General features: G+C 44.2%; 2 protein-coding genes across 2 annotated transcripts in view; one reads left to right on the top strand and one right to left on the bottom strand.

Moving 5' to 3' along the window:
* The window catches only part of LOC118415210, a 9,337-nt gene extending 4,614 nt beyond the window's left edge, over positions 1-4,723 (bottom strand). Inside the window, exon 1 of the mRNA XM_035819607.1 lies at positions 4,498-4,723. Coding sequence (XP_035675500.1) covers positions 4,498-4,671 — 174 coding nt within the window. The 5' untranslated portion in view covers positions 4,672-4,723. The remainder of the gene's footprint in view (positions 1-4,497) is intronic.
* Positions 4,724-9,424: 4,701 nt separating this feature from the next.
* On the top strand, positions 9,425-16,972 carry LOC118415825. The gene is made up of 2 exons (XM_035820665.1): positions 9,425-9,719; positions 13,537-16,972. Exon 2 carries the CDS (start codon positions 13,589-13,591, stop codon positions 16,970-16,972), a length of 3,384 nt encoding a protein of 1,127 aa, XP_035676558.1. The 5' UTR covers positions 9,425-9,719; positions 13,537-13,588.
* Positions 16,973-16,988: the final 16 nt, after the last annotated feature.

The following is a 16,988-nucleotide window of genomic DNA, read 5'->3' as shown; positions in this document are numbered from 1 at the left end:
CAGCGATCCGGAGATCTGGTAGAGACTAATTCGTCCTACTGAAAGAGGGGGTGGGTTGTTTCGGACGTCGCAGGCTGTACATTGTAGTTGCTCTGTGTGGTAGATATAAACTCATGTAGAGGACTGCCATCATCTTTCAGTATGTTTTGAATGGTTCGTAATGTTGCCTGATCTCGCCTCAAGGACAGGGAAGGCAAGGACTCTACAGGTATCCCAATGATCTTACAGTAACGCTTTTGTATGCCCTCAAGCGAATGGGAAAGGTGATTAGGCAGCCCTCCCCACACTGGACTGGCATACTCTAACAAGGGACGAATAAATACCAAGTAAATGCGTGTAAGCACATCAGTTGCTAGTCCAGCCTTCTTAGCTACAGTTAAGTAGTACATTCTTGGACGAGCTTTTGACAGCATATACTGGACGTGTGCGTCCCAAGTCAGGTCGGAGGAGATAACAATACCGAGAAGTTTGAATGAAGTAACACGTTGTATCTGTAGTCCAGCTATTGTCAGATGGGGTGGATTGGGAACATTTTCCTTGTTCCTCGCACTGATTACCATATCTTTGGTTTTCTTAGCATTCACAGAGAGGGAAAAACCTCCACCCCATTCAACAACAGCGTCCACAGCCTTTTGTGACTGACCGGGTAAAGACCCCATCAACAGTTCCGAGTTGGTGAGATCATCAGCATATTTGTTTGACAGGCAGTACAGCCTGAGGCAAACATACATCCAACGAGTTAATGCAGATAACAAACAATAGCGGAGACAACAGTCCACCTTGTGGCACACCTGACAGTACATCATGCGGCTTTGATAAACAGGAACCCCACTTCACTATTTGTGATCTACCTTCTAAGTAGCTACTGGTTAATGTCCATAGTGAATGTCTGATACCCACGTCCGCCAAGGATGACAGTAGTCGGCCATGGTCGATGGTATCGAACGCTCGACTGAAGTCGACGAAAACTGCGTGAATGTCCATCTTGGGTTTGGCATTTAGTGCTTCATGCCAAGACTGTAGGATGTGAATAAGGGCCGTAACAGTAGATCGTTTCGCCATGAACCCATGCTGAGACGGAGCCAGATTCCTTACAGTGTCCTGTAGTAAGGCGTCTCGCAGAAGCCCCTCGAATACCTTGCTGGCGCAGCTCAGCAAGGAGATCTGCCGGTACTCCGCGGGAAAGCTTGGTCTTGCCTTCTTCGGGACTGCTCTAACGAGCGCGACTTTCCAAGGCCGGGGGAATTTCGGCCCAGGTACGTGCCTGAAGTACGGTCTGACTCAACTACGTCGTAAGTAACCATAGCCTGACTACAATGATTATCGCTCTCCTAGCCCGACAGTTACCGCCCCCTCATTAAACCCAGCCAGCGAGAGATTGTGTAAACTCATCTAGTGCAAAATGTGATAACCCAAACTACGTATTTTCAGCCATACTGCGACAAAGTTGGACTACAACGTCTTAACCCCACCAATTTGTACATCACCTCGACACCGTAACGTTATTGTATTCTCCCCCAAATACGCTAAACTGAGAACAAGATAATCATTCGAGCGTATCGCCATTATGAAAACCAGAAGAATTCCCTGGGGGTAAGGATTGGTCGTTTTATTCAGGAGGAGACATCGTTTTCTACAACGTAATAGCTACGCATATGTGTGGTAGCTGCTATGAAGCTTTTTAAAGTAACGTTAACCCTGTTCACAGCGACAGAAGACAACCTTCGTTTCTTCCCCTAGAATCTACACAGTAAATATATTCCCACCTGTGAGACAAAGTTGGTGACAACGTTAGTGACCTTCAAGCTTGCAGTGCTGACCTGCCCGTGTCACACCCTGCCTGTAGATGCTGTCTAACCGGTTAACCTGTCACTACACTTGACTTGACGTAAAAAGTTCAACCGCTGATCGACGCGGGAAACGTAAAATTATGCTCATTGTGCAAATAACTGGAATTTTGAAATGTAAATGCGCCATATTCCATAAAATGACTCTAATGAAACTATTTCCCTCCAGAGGAGAGTGCTATTTTCTAAAAGACCACATCTTTATGTGCACAAAATCGACTAAATTTCTAACAATTGATCACAGATGAGCAAACTCCACACGCCCATGTTGGCGGGCCGCCAGAAGAGTGATTCAATCGAGCTATTAAAAAAAGGGATGGACTGTAACTAGTGTTGTTAGGTAGAAACGGCGAGTAGACTGAATCTTGTGTTCATGGAACTCGCAGTTAGCACAACAAACATCCAGCCCGTTTCTAAATAATAATAAAAACAACTTATTTCCACGTACGGGTCCACCCCGTGCAACACACAGCCGTGTGGCGATCGAGCAGCTTATCATCCAACATGGCTGTTCGAACGTCCGAACGCGACTGTGACGTCACATGAAAACGATCTATTGGAAGCTATGGCGATTATTAAAGGTTTAGATAAACATCGCATATGTGTAAAAGTTCTGCCGAAAGACGGTTAAGATTTGTATAATGCCTTTGGGAACTTCGTAATTTTGCGTAGAGCGTAAAGAAGCGTCTAGACTTTAGCGTATTACGTAGTCGGCCCTCCCTCCCATAGCTGCCACCAAGTACAACGGTGGTAAAACAAGAAATCTTTTTAAAAAAGCTGTGCCTTGCCGCGTGGTAGGAATATCGTCAGGAAAAGGTAGGTCGGCACTTCAAGCCCGGCAAGGCAAAATGCTGTGCCTTGGCGTGCAGTAAGGATAATTTGCTTGTCTGCTAAATACGTATTATTAAAATTTTGACACTAGAAACCACGAAAATGAGAAAATCTTACGATTATATTTGAAAGGCAACACTCTGAAAATACAAATGGCATTCTGTGCCCATCATCAACCCAAAATACGATCTTTTTCACGTGTTTACGGTATAGGCCGCATGTAGCCAGTCACAAGTATGCAAATGAGCTAACTATATTTAGTACCATGCAAACACCGCATGTGACCATGTTGGAACACGTTTTCAGCTGTGTTTGCCGACGAATTCCTGCCGTTAGGGAGAATTTGCGGCCTCAAAACTGATATCACAAGTGAAGCGAAGTTATAGTTGTTGTTTTACTTTCATTATTTTGAAAGAACTTTGTAGCGTCATAGCGAGATCAACCGATATGTTTGGATGACATAGCGGCGCGGAAATATATGCTTCGACGGCGTGAATTTTGAGCAAAAATACCGCAGAATTATGGTTAGAAAACCCAAGGAGCTTTTATCCTTGGAAAACCCCACATTTTATTATTTCAGGGGTCCCTGGTCCAATTTAAAAGAAATAATAAGTGTACCGTCCAAAATAAGAACGTAGCGGGTGGATTCTGCGGCTGAAAAAAATAAACGTAACTGTTACCTAAACATGCACTCTTGAAAATGCAGACCAAAAAGTCCCAAAGGTGGGTTTTCATGGTTCTGGTCGCATGACGAAAATATTCTTATATCAAATGGATGTTATAAAAAGGTAAAAGGACAATTGAAAAAAAAAAACTTTCACTAGGCGGGTTCGAACCGGGGTCGGCAGTGTGGCGACTAATCACGCTAACCACTACGCCATGCTAACATTCACAGTACCAACTCGTATTAACAGGTATCCAAATCTAAGGCATAACTTGAATACGTCCGTTCATTCCAAGATTCAAAGATTCTAATGTCTAATCCTCCGAAAAATGTCTAAACAACTGTTACTTATGTGAAAAGTTTGTAATGAGACGAGAGCCTGGCAAAATAATGTCGGGAAAGGCATGTTACAAGCTCTGATTGGCTGGCTGGAATCTCGGTGTGTCAATAGCCTGTTTAGGCTATAGGCACACTCAGTGTGTCAATAGCCACAGCGATATAACAAAATGATCCTAAATATTATCTATTGCGACTTCTCGTGTGACGTTTTGAGCTGGCGCTCTCCTAAACTCACGTTAGCGTTTTGCTGCGGTCTCGGAAGGCCTCTCCAACGTTTTGATGACGTCATGGCTACTTATATATTCACATACAATTTATTAGCCTGATTTGGAAATTGTTTCATCTTTATGAATAGCTAATGCAATTCTTGTTGCGAGATAATGCACTTGATTTTATGTCACTCCAAATGAATTTGGAATTTTACCATACAAACGCTTCATTTATTCAATGTAACCAAATATTAAATGCTTTTAGAACCGACCGCAAACAGAAACAAATACGTAAAATGGACGGTTTAAAATTCAACAGGGATGTACCATTGTCTGCCTGAGCCGTCAAACTTGTCCATGAGAAAGGCGATTTGGAAGGGCCTTTGGAAGGGGCTTTGGAAGGGCTGGGTTAAAAGGTCCGTCCATTGATCCATGGAAAAAAGCTGGCGTAAAGCCTTGCCTGGCGGCAAGGCAAAAAACGCTGCCAGTAGGAGTAAAATATACATAACTCAGTATTACTAGACCCAAGGGGTGCAAACAGTAAACAGAAAGCCGAAGAGTGCTCATCACTTCATGAATCATAAAGTAAAAACAACTTGGAACTCACTTCTTTCAGTCGGTAGAAGTACTCCAAGAGACTTTCACCCTCCTCTAGATAGCTGAAGATGACTTTCTCCACGGGGATCCCCTCATACGTACAGAGCAGGTTTTCTGTCGTGCTGTAGTCTACAGCCCTGTAACAGAACGGCACGAGAATGGTGACGGGTTGTTTGGCGGCCATAGTTTGGGAACTCTGATCTGGATGTCACCACAGACCGGCGAGAGTGGGTGCGTGTCCACGTGGCGTGTCTTACCCGCCATTCCGGTTTTACCGGTGACGGCCTAGGTCACAATTGAGACTTGATTATTTAGTCCATTTATTTAGTACGTATTTTGTTCTTACTTATAAAAACGTGTTAGTTGAAATAAACGTGCTAATGTAATTTTTAATGAGTTAACCCTTTTTTAAACCACAATATTTCTTGAAGACATTATATGGTATAATAAAGGGATAAGACCCCCGATATCCCATCTTTTTGCCAATAGGTATTTCTGAATACACTATGGTATAATAAAGGGATAAGACCCCCGATATCCCATCTTTTTGCCAATAGGTACTTCTTGAAACACTCTCTGGTATAATAAAGGGATAAGACCCCCGCAATCCCATCTTTTTGCCATTAGGTATTTCTTGAAACACTCTCTGGTATAATAAAGGGATAAGACCCCCGCAATCCCATCTTTTTGCCAATAACTATTTCTTGAATACACTATGGTATAATAAAGGGATAAGACCCACGCTATCCCATCTTTTTGCCAGTAGGTACTTCTAGAAACACTCTCTGGTATAATAAAGGGATAAGACCCCCGCAATCCCATCTTTTTGCCAGTAGGTACTTCTTTAAAAACTCTCTGGTATAATAAAGGGATAAGACCCACGCTATCCCATCTTTTTGCCAGTAGGTACTACTTGAAACACTCTTTGGTATAATAAAGGGATAAGACCCACGCTATCCCATCTTTTTGCCGATAGGTACTTCTTGAAAGACTCTCTGGTATAATAAAGGGATAAGACCCACGCTATCCCATCTTTTTGCCTATAGATATTTCTTTATACACTCTCTGGTATAATAAAGGGATAAGACCCCCGCAATCCCATCTTTTTGCCAGTAGGTACTTCTTGAAAGACTCTCTGTGTATAATAAAGGGATAAGACCCACGCAATCCCATCTTTTTGCCAGTAGGTACTTCTAGAAACACTCTCTGGTATAATAAAGGGATAAGACCCACGCTATCCCATCTTTTTGCCAGTAGGTACTTCTTGAAACACTCTCTGGTATAATAAAGGGATAAGACCCACGCTATCCCATCTTTTTGCCAGTAGGTACTTCTTGAAAAACTCTCTGGTATAATAAAGGGATAAGACCCACGCTATCCCATCTTTTTGCCGATAGATATTTCTTAATACACTCTCTGGTATAATAAAGGGATAAGACCCCCGCAATCCCATCTTTTTGCCAGTAGGTACTACTTGAAACACTCTTTGGTATAATAAAGGGATAAGACCCACGCTATCCCATCTTTTTGCCATTAGGTATTTCTTGAAACACTCTCTGGTATAATAAAGGGATAAGACCCCCGCAATCCCATCTTTTTGCCAATAACTATTTCTTGAATACACTATGGTATAATAAAGGGATAAGACCCACGCTATCCCATCTTTTTGCCAGTAGGTACTTCTAGAAACACTCTCTGGTATAATAAAGGGATAAGACCCCCGCAATCCCATCTTTTTGCCAGTAGGTACTTCTTTAAAAACTCTCTGGTATAATAAAGGGATAAGACCCACGCTATCCCATCTTTTTGCCAGTAGGTACTACTTGAAACACTCTTTGGTATAATAAAGGGATAAGACCCACGCTATCCCATCTTTTTGCCGATAGGTACTTCTTGAAAGACTCTCTGGTATAATAAAGGGATAAGACCCACGCTATCCCATCTTTTTGCCTATAGATATTTCTTTATACACTCTCTGGTATAATAAAGGGATAAGACCCCCGCAATCCCATCTTTTTGCCAGTAGGTACTTCTTGAAAGACTCTCTGGTATAATAAAGGGATAAGACCCCCGCAATCCCATCTTTTTGCCAGTAGGTACTTCTTGAAACACTCTCTGGTATAATAAAGGGATAAGACCCCCGCTATCCCATCTTTTTGCCAGTAGGTTATCTTAGAAACACTCTTTGGTATAATAAAGGGATAAGAGATAGTGGGGGTCTTATCCCTTTATTATACCAGAGAGTGTTTCAAGAATTACCTACTGGCAAAAAGATGGGAATGTGGGGGTCTTATCCCTTTATTATACCAGAGAGTGTTTCAAGAATACTGGTATAAAATGGGTTTAAGGTTTGTACCCTATGTTAGCACAACTCTTTGTAGATAGCACGTGTTTCTAAAATATTTCTTTTAAGGGCTAAAAAAAATGGGATAAATAACCCGTACTTATTGTGAGTACGGGTTATTTATCCCATTTTCCCATTTTCCCAGGGGCCCTGCCGGGCAGTTCACGGGCTTTTTTTTTTGCACTTTCGGGCGTGACCCCTGCGTTGCCCTGTGGGACACCTCGCGGCTGCCGGGGTATTTTGAGGCCCGGCCGGGACCCTGGTTCAATGACCTTCAATGTAAGTCTGACTTAAAATGAACCAGGGACCCGCTCGTACAACCACCCCGCGACCTAATCGTGACAACACCGAGAGGGACCCCTCCGGTTGCCGGCAGTTTGTCGGAATAACTTCGTTACGTCAAAGACCAGGTTTGCAGAATAAAAGTGTGTAATTCGTAATTCGTCAAATATGTGACGTCACAGATCACGTGAAAGGACAAAAGCCGTGAACTGACGCGTATCGCAGTACAGTTCTTACGCGTATTACAGTGGAGTGCATAGCGCTATACCAAAGGAAAGGAGAAGACGGCAGGAAAAGACAAGGGGAAACAGCGCTTAGCCCACTAGGCAGGCGGAAGAATTCAGCAACAGAAACTTCTGCAGACAAGGGCAACAGAGGGGGATAGGACAACACACCACACAACAGACCACACAATAGGCTGCATCACTGAGAAGCAGGACGAACAGATAGCCTCCTTCACAGAAAGCTTCTCTGCTCTTCACGATATTACAACCCCAGACTACAGAAACAAGCTGAAGAAAGATGTTTGGCTGAAGACGGACGTTTTGTCTGCAATTGGCCGACGGAACGCCAAACTTGCAGTCATTCGGACCCAGAAGCCAATTTTTTACGTTTTACAAATATAAAAATATAGGCATCAAAAACAGGCAAGTTTTCAGACTCTTGTTTCTTGTTGAACCAGTCCAAATAAAACGGACCTGAAAAAAGTCAGTAGACCGGATGTTGGACTGATTAGAAAATGAACAGATTATACCAGCACTACGGCTGCTGGCGTTCAAGTGTTTGGAGGCTTATAGGTCCAAGATAGCGCTAAGTAGAGGAGAATTAGCAGTAGTTTTTATCAATATTCTATTGTCAAACGTGGTCTAACTTAACAGAGGCAGTTAGCGTTGTTTACACGAAGATAGGATACTCCACCAAAGAGATTCCTTTGTAGCAAAATTTACCATTGTCTTGAGAATTGACCTTTCTGCATCAGAATAGTTACCCAATATGCGCACACAATAACAACACATGACACTTGTATGGGGGGAGAGCGCCGCCTAGTTCAGGTACGCAGAGAAAGTTTAATGAGCGCAGAATCTGTGGCCACTAACATGGAGTTCATATACTAGAGAGGATAGAAGAGGATGGCGAGTGGCAGGCACTGCGAACACATTCATACTAGCATTGACTGCATTCATCTTGTCATGTATAAAGATGTAAATTTGAGTGAACTGGCAATTACCAACGGCCTTGAATCATTAAAGCTAAAGTAACTAAAACTTGTATCAGACCATTTTTATCTGCCCATTATAGGCTCCATGACACTTCCTTTCATGCAGGCATTGGAGACTATCCTAGGCACATGGACATGTGCAAATTGATTTTTGAGAGTTTTGCTAATTAATTTTTACCAAAAATGTAAAAAAAAGGCTTTCAAGAGATTTTGTACCCAATGGCAGTATGTCTAGTTTTAGGTCCGACCAGAATCTGTCAGCAATTACAGCTAAATGTTTAATCATCTTTTAGTCTGTAACACTTTAGAACCCATGCTATTTGGAAATGCAAAAGTTATGTTCGTATCTTTATCAGATTTATCAGGATAGCCATCGAAATTTCAGCAATTTTCAGCCGGCCATAAATTGTTGGATTTTAGAGGGTCTCTGAGGGGGGTCCCAGAACGCCATAACGAAAAATAGCTGGAGGGTTTTAACTATATGGCTGTTCATAGTTCCACATACCTATCACACATAAAAAGTTTGAGTCGATTTGGCCGACCCCCATCTTCCGGCCCCTGCCTGGTTTTCTCGTGCAATGTTTTTTCTTGGAGCAAAAGTTTTGAACAATGGTGTCTTTCAGTCTTTGTTTTGCTTCGGACTGAGCGAATGAAGTGTTGTGATCACTGTTAAACCAAGGAGGTTAAAGAACCTCCTTGGTTAAACAAAAAGTAGGCAAACCCTGATTCTTTCAGGATTTTGCTAACATTGGATAAATACACGGGATGTGTCTGTCTGAAGCTGAGGACTTTTATAGATGATGTAATCTGTACCTTTGTTACATTTTGTCTTACCTTTACCCTTACCCTCACGGACATTGGCTCTTCAAATATGATCTGATTAAAAAGCGACCTGCAGGCCGATTTTGGTGTCTCATGAATATTAAGCAGCTCCCTGACATGTGGTCCGGCGACACCCGGCTCGAGTCAAGGATTACGCAACTCCGTGCCAGGAACTGAGTCACGTTTCACATGCGTGCACGGGAACCGATGATTGACAGATTCTGGGCGTGGCTTAATCCTGGGAGAAATGGAGTTTCCTTGGAAGAAAAAAGCGCTCATCTCCATAACGTTTACGTAAACCTCCATCATAGGTTGATTGGTGAAGCATTTTATGGGTGTTTTTTCTTGCTTTCTTTTGGAACACAGCCTATTTTTTTTAGTGGCTGGTACGGCTTGTGACCGTGACCTGCCAACTGCACACACTCGAGCTCCCTGACGTGACCGACCTTCAGTGACTCAGTCTATATTCCGGCCGGAACACTTCTTCAGCCGGTCGCACTCGGAGCTCTCTGTCTGAAAAATACTGCTGATACTAACGCGATGTTGGGAACATCATATGTTTAAGGTAGGCCACATCATGTTTACAACCTTACGCTATCGTGTGACGAATAAAGAATATTCAGGGTAACGTTTAGATACTACTTCGCTGCGAACTATAATCCTAGGAGCTATTCCGGTCCCGGTGTCGACGTGCGCCAACACACGACAACCGGCGCCATGACGCAGCTGGGGTGGCCGGTGCGGTGGAAATTTCCAGTGGTACTGCCCAGTTGAGGGTTTACGGGGGAAACTGGACAGGGTAAACCCTTTTGGTGGGCCTCAGGGGTAAGGGAGTTCTGTGGCATAATTTGAGACAAAGATACAAGAGGGAAATCGTGGTATAAGATTGGTTCCGGTGGTACCGCGAAGTAGTGCCCCCCTCCCCCTCTTTATTTGTCCATCTGGGGAAGGTGAAGGCTGCCATTATCTGGACCCACACGTAGCTAAGAGGTTAATTTATGGTTTTATAATTATAAAGGGCTGCTTGATGTATAAAGCATTGTGTCAGCTGACTGTACACTGTTATAACAAAGAACGTTATGTAGTATGTAACGTTTTGTTTGTGTGTGTGTGTGTGTGTGTGTGTGTGTGCGTGTGTGCGCGTGCATGCTTACTTGTGTGTATGTGTCTGTGTATATGTGTGTATATGTGTGTATATGTGTGTGCGTGCACATGCGTGTGCGTGTGTGTGCATCTGTGTGTAAGTTGTAACAGTGTGTGCATGTGTGTCTGAAGTGTGTGTGGTCAATAGTCGTATGTATGTGTGTGTGAGAGAGTAACATTATGTTAACATCATACTTGTTTGTGTACTCAATGGCACGCACGTGTGTGTGTATGTGTTTGTATCTGTGTTTCCCATCAAGGTTGGGATAGCTGCTTGGTCTCAGTGCAGCTGTGAATGCATCTATGAACATAGTCTCTTATTGCGTAACATAGGCCGATGAAAACAAAGAAAATTTCTGGACATACAACAACATTGTACTATGAGATCATACACCAGCTTCTGTTTACACTCCTTAGACTCTGCTGCATGTCCAAAAATTTTCCTCTACACAGTTCAGCAACATAGATTGCGATTTAGGGAGCAATTCGGGGCGGTAGTGTAACTGACCCATGGAGTTTATTCACAAAGACCAAGGCCTGTGGTCGGACTGAACCATCTAGCCACAACTTAGGGGTGACAGTATAAAACAGCTACTCACATGAAAATTTATTTATTTATTTATTTATTGATCTTATAGGGTGAATCAACTATAATATTGATAACGTAGGAGGTGCAATTGGATATGTCCGCTAAAAGATAACATACTTCGTAGGGGTGTCAGAATGTGGGGCAGACATTCACTAATATTCACTGCCAAAACGTTTTACATTGTGGCCATTCTCACTGTCAATCAATATGCCAATCTCTATGTCTAACCCTAACTTTAACAGGCCCACCTTAACTATAATTCTAATCCTAACCAAATTATGTTATAACCATATTAAACCATTTTCATGATTACCCTAGCTACAAACCAAAACAAATACATACAAATTTCCCCAAACACCAACTGTATTATTATTTTATTGGACTAGTTAAACTGTAATATTCAACACAAAAATTAGACTCACCCAAATTTCAACAACAGTCTTTGTCAAGGAATGAGCAATCCACTGCTGCCGTGATGTGACATGTATTATTATTTGTGTATTATTATTTGTTTACATGGCTACATGGAGAAGAAGTGAGGTTTTTAATTTATTTGTTTTTAGATGTTTAAAATAGATATGGAATGGGCGTAGTTGTCCCTAGGGAAGTAGGTATTGTGAATCAGCAAATAAAGTAGGTTTGAGAGCTGGAATTACAGGTAAATGTCCCTAGGGAGGTACATAAATGGTGTAAGGGAGTTTTTTTTTAGATTATTGTGAATGGAAATGTAGTGGGTTAGAAAAGTGGAGACAAGTAGTGGGATCGGCATGGTGTATATTGTATGTATTGGAGGAGCAATGTGAGTGTGAATTGTTGAAAGGATATGAGTAATGTTGGAAGTTGGCGGGGGTTCAACCATTGAGAAAATGTGTTGACGTGTAATGGAGATATAGAGGGTGAGTCAGGAGTTCACACCAGTTCTTATTGTCGGGTTTCTTTGGGGGATGTAGGCTGTTGTGAGTCAGACTCAGAGACAAGTAACAATTTATAGAATGAAGCTTATTTTGATTATCTTTGCTGCAACTGCAAGATGAAGTAGTCTTTTACACAGGACATAATAGACATGTATATGATGTTATGCATCACTGATTTTGACATTTGGCCTTTATTCAGAGATAATGTATGTGAAGTTACTGTCTTTAATGTTGAGATGGTTTGTGCAACCTCCTTGGTTTGAGAGATTGCACATTATGTATGGAGAGGATATACATGTAACATGGCAGATCAGCAAAGCTATATATTTTCCCCCTCCTCCTGCACCTATCTTTATGTATAGCTTTTTTATTATGTTTTATGTATTTTTTTGTGCAAATCAATAAACAATCATTGATACACAAATAGTGGAACAAAACCCTCATCTTGTTTTGTACCATAAGGCCACGTTGATTTGATTATATGGATGAAATCCGCGCTCGCACCAATTTTCGGCCATTTCCAAAAAAAAAAAAAGTTTTCGACCACACAATAAATTGTGCAAAGCAGCTGTAAAATGAGCACAAATATTCCGTAGATTGAAAAAAAAGTATCAGAAACAGATAACTAATGCCATATATAGAATGCCAAAATGAATCTAAAGTCAAACTTTGACTCAAAGAATAAGATGTGAAAGGACGGAAAGAAAAAAATCTATTGTTGGTTGGGGGAGGTACCAGTACCTCCCCCAACCAAATTCAGGTCCAGAGGATCATGGTATACCATACTATGTGTGTGTAGTCCTATGTTCAACCTTCCTGGCCACTTTGATTTCATACTGAAGGCAACTTTTTTTTTGGCCAACCTTTTTTTTTATTCGCTCGCTCGCATCAGTTTTGGAGTTCCCGGAGGATGTCATCCATATAATCAAATCAACATGGCCTAAGTAACAGATGGTCTATGTTAATGGTTTATAGGAATTGTACTTCATATGTGAGGAGGGGCGTTTTCAAAGAAGTTACCTCCTTTTAAACAAAGCAACAGATGTTCATGACGCATTGTTGAGAGGGTTTATAGGGGCTGTACAATATGTTGTAAATTAGGTTACACAATATACTAGATTACATTGTGGAACAAAGGATGTACCATCATTTTGTACCAAGCAACACATACTACTGTATAGTCAGTGGTGACATGTTTTATATAACCATTATAAGTAAAGTTATGAGGGTAATATACAAAGTACTTAACTACATTGTGGAACAAAATTTACCATCTTTTCCATTCAATGTACATGTGTCAAATCAGCAATGCTGACATGTTTTATAAGTCTAGGGATTTTACATTATACTTGTGGGGCATATATATTCTACATTACATTGTGAATCAAAGAAATTACTGTTTGTGCATGTCAAAAACAGATGTCCATATTCAGATGGTTTATTTGGGGCCATACATTATACGTACATGTATGTGGGTATGCAAAGTACTACTGTAATTTAGTGTAAATGCAGAAATTTTCATGGTGATTTTATGTTCGCAGTTTTATGTTTGCAGTTTTCATGCTGCAAATTCACCGCAAACTTTAAACCCAGTTGATTTTGGGTCTTTAGGTGACTGTATTGGACATATGTCTGAGTAATATATCCACAAAGCAAAGTCTTGATTAGTGTCATTTTAAATATGTCTGCTTTTATTACAACTTTATCTAATATTATCCACATTTTTGTTGCTGCAGGTGCTGAGAATGGCAGAAACGCAGCGGCTGAAATCCCACTTCCAGTGCGACGATGAGAAGGCAGTTGCCTATAGGTATAGGACAATCAAAAGAGACTTTGCAGAAGAGGAGGAAAAGCCTAGATAGCAGGACCTGTCCCGGAGAGCCCGCTGGGCTGAGTAGAACTACTGACATGATGGAGGAGTCCCCGTGCCTGAAACAGACTAGCGACAAACGTCGCCCCATGCTGCTCTCCCCTAGTCTGAAAATAGAGCCCGATGTGTCGTCAGATAGCGGAACTGAGGTGCATTCTGATGAACACGAGGAAGGTGGTCAGTGTCTCAGTCCCAAATCGCTCGCGTCGCCGTCAAGCTACACTAGTCTCGCGAGTATCAGTCCGATGCCAAGTGGAGTTGATCTCAAAAGTCTGCTGGACGATACGTTTCCCCATTCCCCCAATGAGAGTCTCGGCCAGGAATTCACCGAGCACACGGACAGTAGCTCAAAGCCCCCAAGGAGGGCAATAGACATTCTCATTGGAGGAGAACGATTTGTATTAGGCCAGAGTAGTTCAGACACTAGCCCCCACAGTCCTTTCAGGGCCTATGCAGAGAAAGGGGAGGTCCCCTCTGCGACCTCGGACACTTCCATCCACGACCTGAGGGATGAATTAGCCAAACATTACATTAGGAACATGAAGCAAATCACACCCTTGCCATGGAATAGCAAGTTTTTAGTCGATGTTCGTGATGTCAGTCTACACTACGAAGTCCTGCAGGAGGGGAAAAGGCCCGGCGACATGCACCGAGTTCGCCTCAAGAGATTCGAAGACGTGTTTGAGTGTAAGGGACTGCCGGGCCCAAGACGTATCTTCTGTCAGTGCATCCCTGGGGTCAGAAAGGCCACTCTGCTAAACAAAGTACCAGTAGAATGGAGCAGGGGCAGGTGGATGTTTCTGGTGGAGCGTTTCCAGTTGCTCTTCTCGATAAACCTACTCGACGTAGCCGCTGAAGATACCCTATGGGACACCCTGAGAAGCCAGCTTCCAAAGCCACTATCCGTTGCTTCCATCGAAAGTGTGAAAGCCTTCCTTCTCGATGAAGAAACGCAGTGGTCGACGCTGTTTCTCATCGACGGCTACGACGAACGAGCCGACATCAACGGTGACATCAGGAAACTGATCCAGGGCAGGCTGTTCCCCGACAGTTGCGTGATCGTCTTCGCCCGCCCCTTCCACTACCCTGACCTAATGCAGTGGATGGACACTAGGGTAGAGATATCTGGTTTCTCCATCCGAAGCGCATACAGGCTGCTCCACAACTACTTCCCCGACAACCCTCACAAGGCGGCAGGACTGATTGCAGCTCTGAAGCAGTACGAGAACGTGACAGCGGTTGATGTGAAGCGGACCTCCCTCCACATCTGGCTTCTGTGTGTGCTGTGGGACGACAACCCAAAGAAACCGTTCCCAGAGACGATGACCCGGCTGTATAGCGAATTCCTGTCCTGCGTTATCCGACACCACAAGGAGCTGACGAGGGAAGAAATCGACGTTGAGGCAGTCCTGAATCCAGTCGGGAAGATCGCGATGGACGGGCTTCTGGGGAAGAAGGCAATCTTCAACCTCTGTGACTTGGAACCGGTTCAGGATGGCATAAACCTGTTGTTGGAGCTCGGCATCTTAAGGTCAGGGTCGAAGTGCGTTGACATCATGGTACCGTCAAGTCTGCTGTTCTCTCACACGACCATGCAGGAGTTTGTAGCAGGGAGGTACCTCGCCTCACAACTGCAACCACACAACAGCACCCACGAACACCTGCCATTTAACACAGTCAAAGATGCCCTGGCGCTCGAGAACGTCATTCTGTTCGCCAGCGGGACAACAGGAGCTGCAGGAAAGGTCATACTATCTCACCTGTCGAAGATATATGCCGACGAGCTGCGAGAGCACGAAGAGGCCTACTATCGTGAGCAGATGCCGACTGCGGAGTTCGAAGAGTTCAGGAGCTTTGTCGTCCTCTGTCTCAGGTGTCTGTACGAAAGCCCTGTCAGAAAGGAGCTGTGCCAGTGCTGTATGCTTGACTTCCTGTCCAGACGTGTGAGGTTGGACTGGATGGGGGTCCCGTCGCAGGAAAGCGTCGCCCTACAGTGTTTCCTATGTCTTACAGCCACAGAGGGCACCAAAAGTGCTGTAACCGACCTCACCCTCTCATTCCACGACTACTCGCTCAAAAAGCCGGAGTACCTGTTCAACATTCTCCACTACGTCCCCCACCTGAGGAACCTCACTGTACATCTTGGGACCTGTCTGGAGAAAGAATGTGAAGATCTAAGTCTCCTGGACCAGCCGCTGGGTTGTCTTCGGGAACTCTGCTCGGTACACATCACGGGGGACGCCAGACGATTCACCGGGTTATCCTTTGCCTTCCTGAAACCGTCCGAGAACTTGACCAGCATAACTATGCAAGACGTGCAGTTGGGAGGCAGGTTAGCCAGGGTGGCTGCCAACTTCAAGTACCTCCCGTGCCTTACCACGCTAAAGCTACAAGACTGCGGCCTGACAGGGGAGGACGTGACAGCCATGTCGGAATACCTGTACCACGTTCCCCTCGAAGAGTTGGACGTGTCCTTTAACGAGCTCGGTAACGAACTGTGCTCTCTCGTCACGAAACTGGTCGACCTTCCCTCGCTGAGGATTCTGCGAATGTGCGACGTGTCGGCGACGTTCAGCACCATCGAAACGATCGGCAAGGCACTCGAACACATGAACCAACTGGAGGAGCTGTACCTGGCCCAGAACGAGGTGGATGCCTGGAACTACAGGGGGTGCTGGGAAGACTTGGTCCAGAACGTGTGCCACCTGCCAAAGTTGAGGGTTGTGGATGTGAGCCGCTGCCTGATCGGCTCTCACAACCTCGCGCTCCTCATCAAGGGCCTCATCCACACCATGGTCGAGTCCATCAACGTCGCCTACAACGAAGCCACCAACGAAACCATGGAGGCCATCGAGGAAAACCTGCCGCAGCTGCCGTACCTGAAGACTCTCAACGTCAGCGGGAACGAGATCTCCTTTCACGGCGTCTACTACTTCGGCAAGGCTCTCCACCAAGCGAGAAACTTGACAAGCCTCAACGTAAGCTACAACGAGCTTGCTGACGTAGCAGTTGCCGATCTGGCGGGCCGACTGCACCAGGTCGCCGGCCACTTGAGAGCGTTGGACATAAGCAGCAACCCTGTCACGGAGGAAGGTTTAAAGAACTTTGCAAGCAGCATGGAGCCTATGATTGCTCTGAGACAGCTGAATATGTCGGGGGCAGGATGGCAGTCCTTCCACCTGAGTGACGAGGCAGCGGTGGCCATAGCGCAGCTGCTGGGCCGTCTGCCGAGCCTGGAGAGGCTGGAGCTGAGGTGGATCACCATCAACACGAGGCTTCCAGGCTGTGTCAAGCAGCCATGAGCACCCAAGCTGCAGA

The sequence above is a fragment of the Branchiostoma floridae genome, chromosome 5 (assembly GCF_000003815.2).
Source record: "Branchiostoma floridae strain S238N-H82 chromosome 5, Bfl_VNyyK, whole genome shotgun sequence".
Taxonomy (NCBI): Eukaryota; Metazoa; Chordata; class Leptocardii; order Amphioxiformes; family Branchiostomatidae; genus Branchiostoma; species Branchiostoma floridae.
This window is presented reverse-complemented; position numbering and strand designations above follow the sequence as displayed.

Coding starts and splice junctions, on each gene's coding strand:
- LOC118415825 (XM_035820665.1), top strand. CDS start 13,589: ATGAGAAGGCAGTTGCCTATAGGTATAGGACAATCAAAAGAGACTTTG.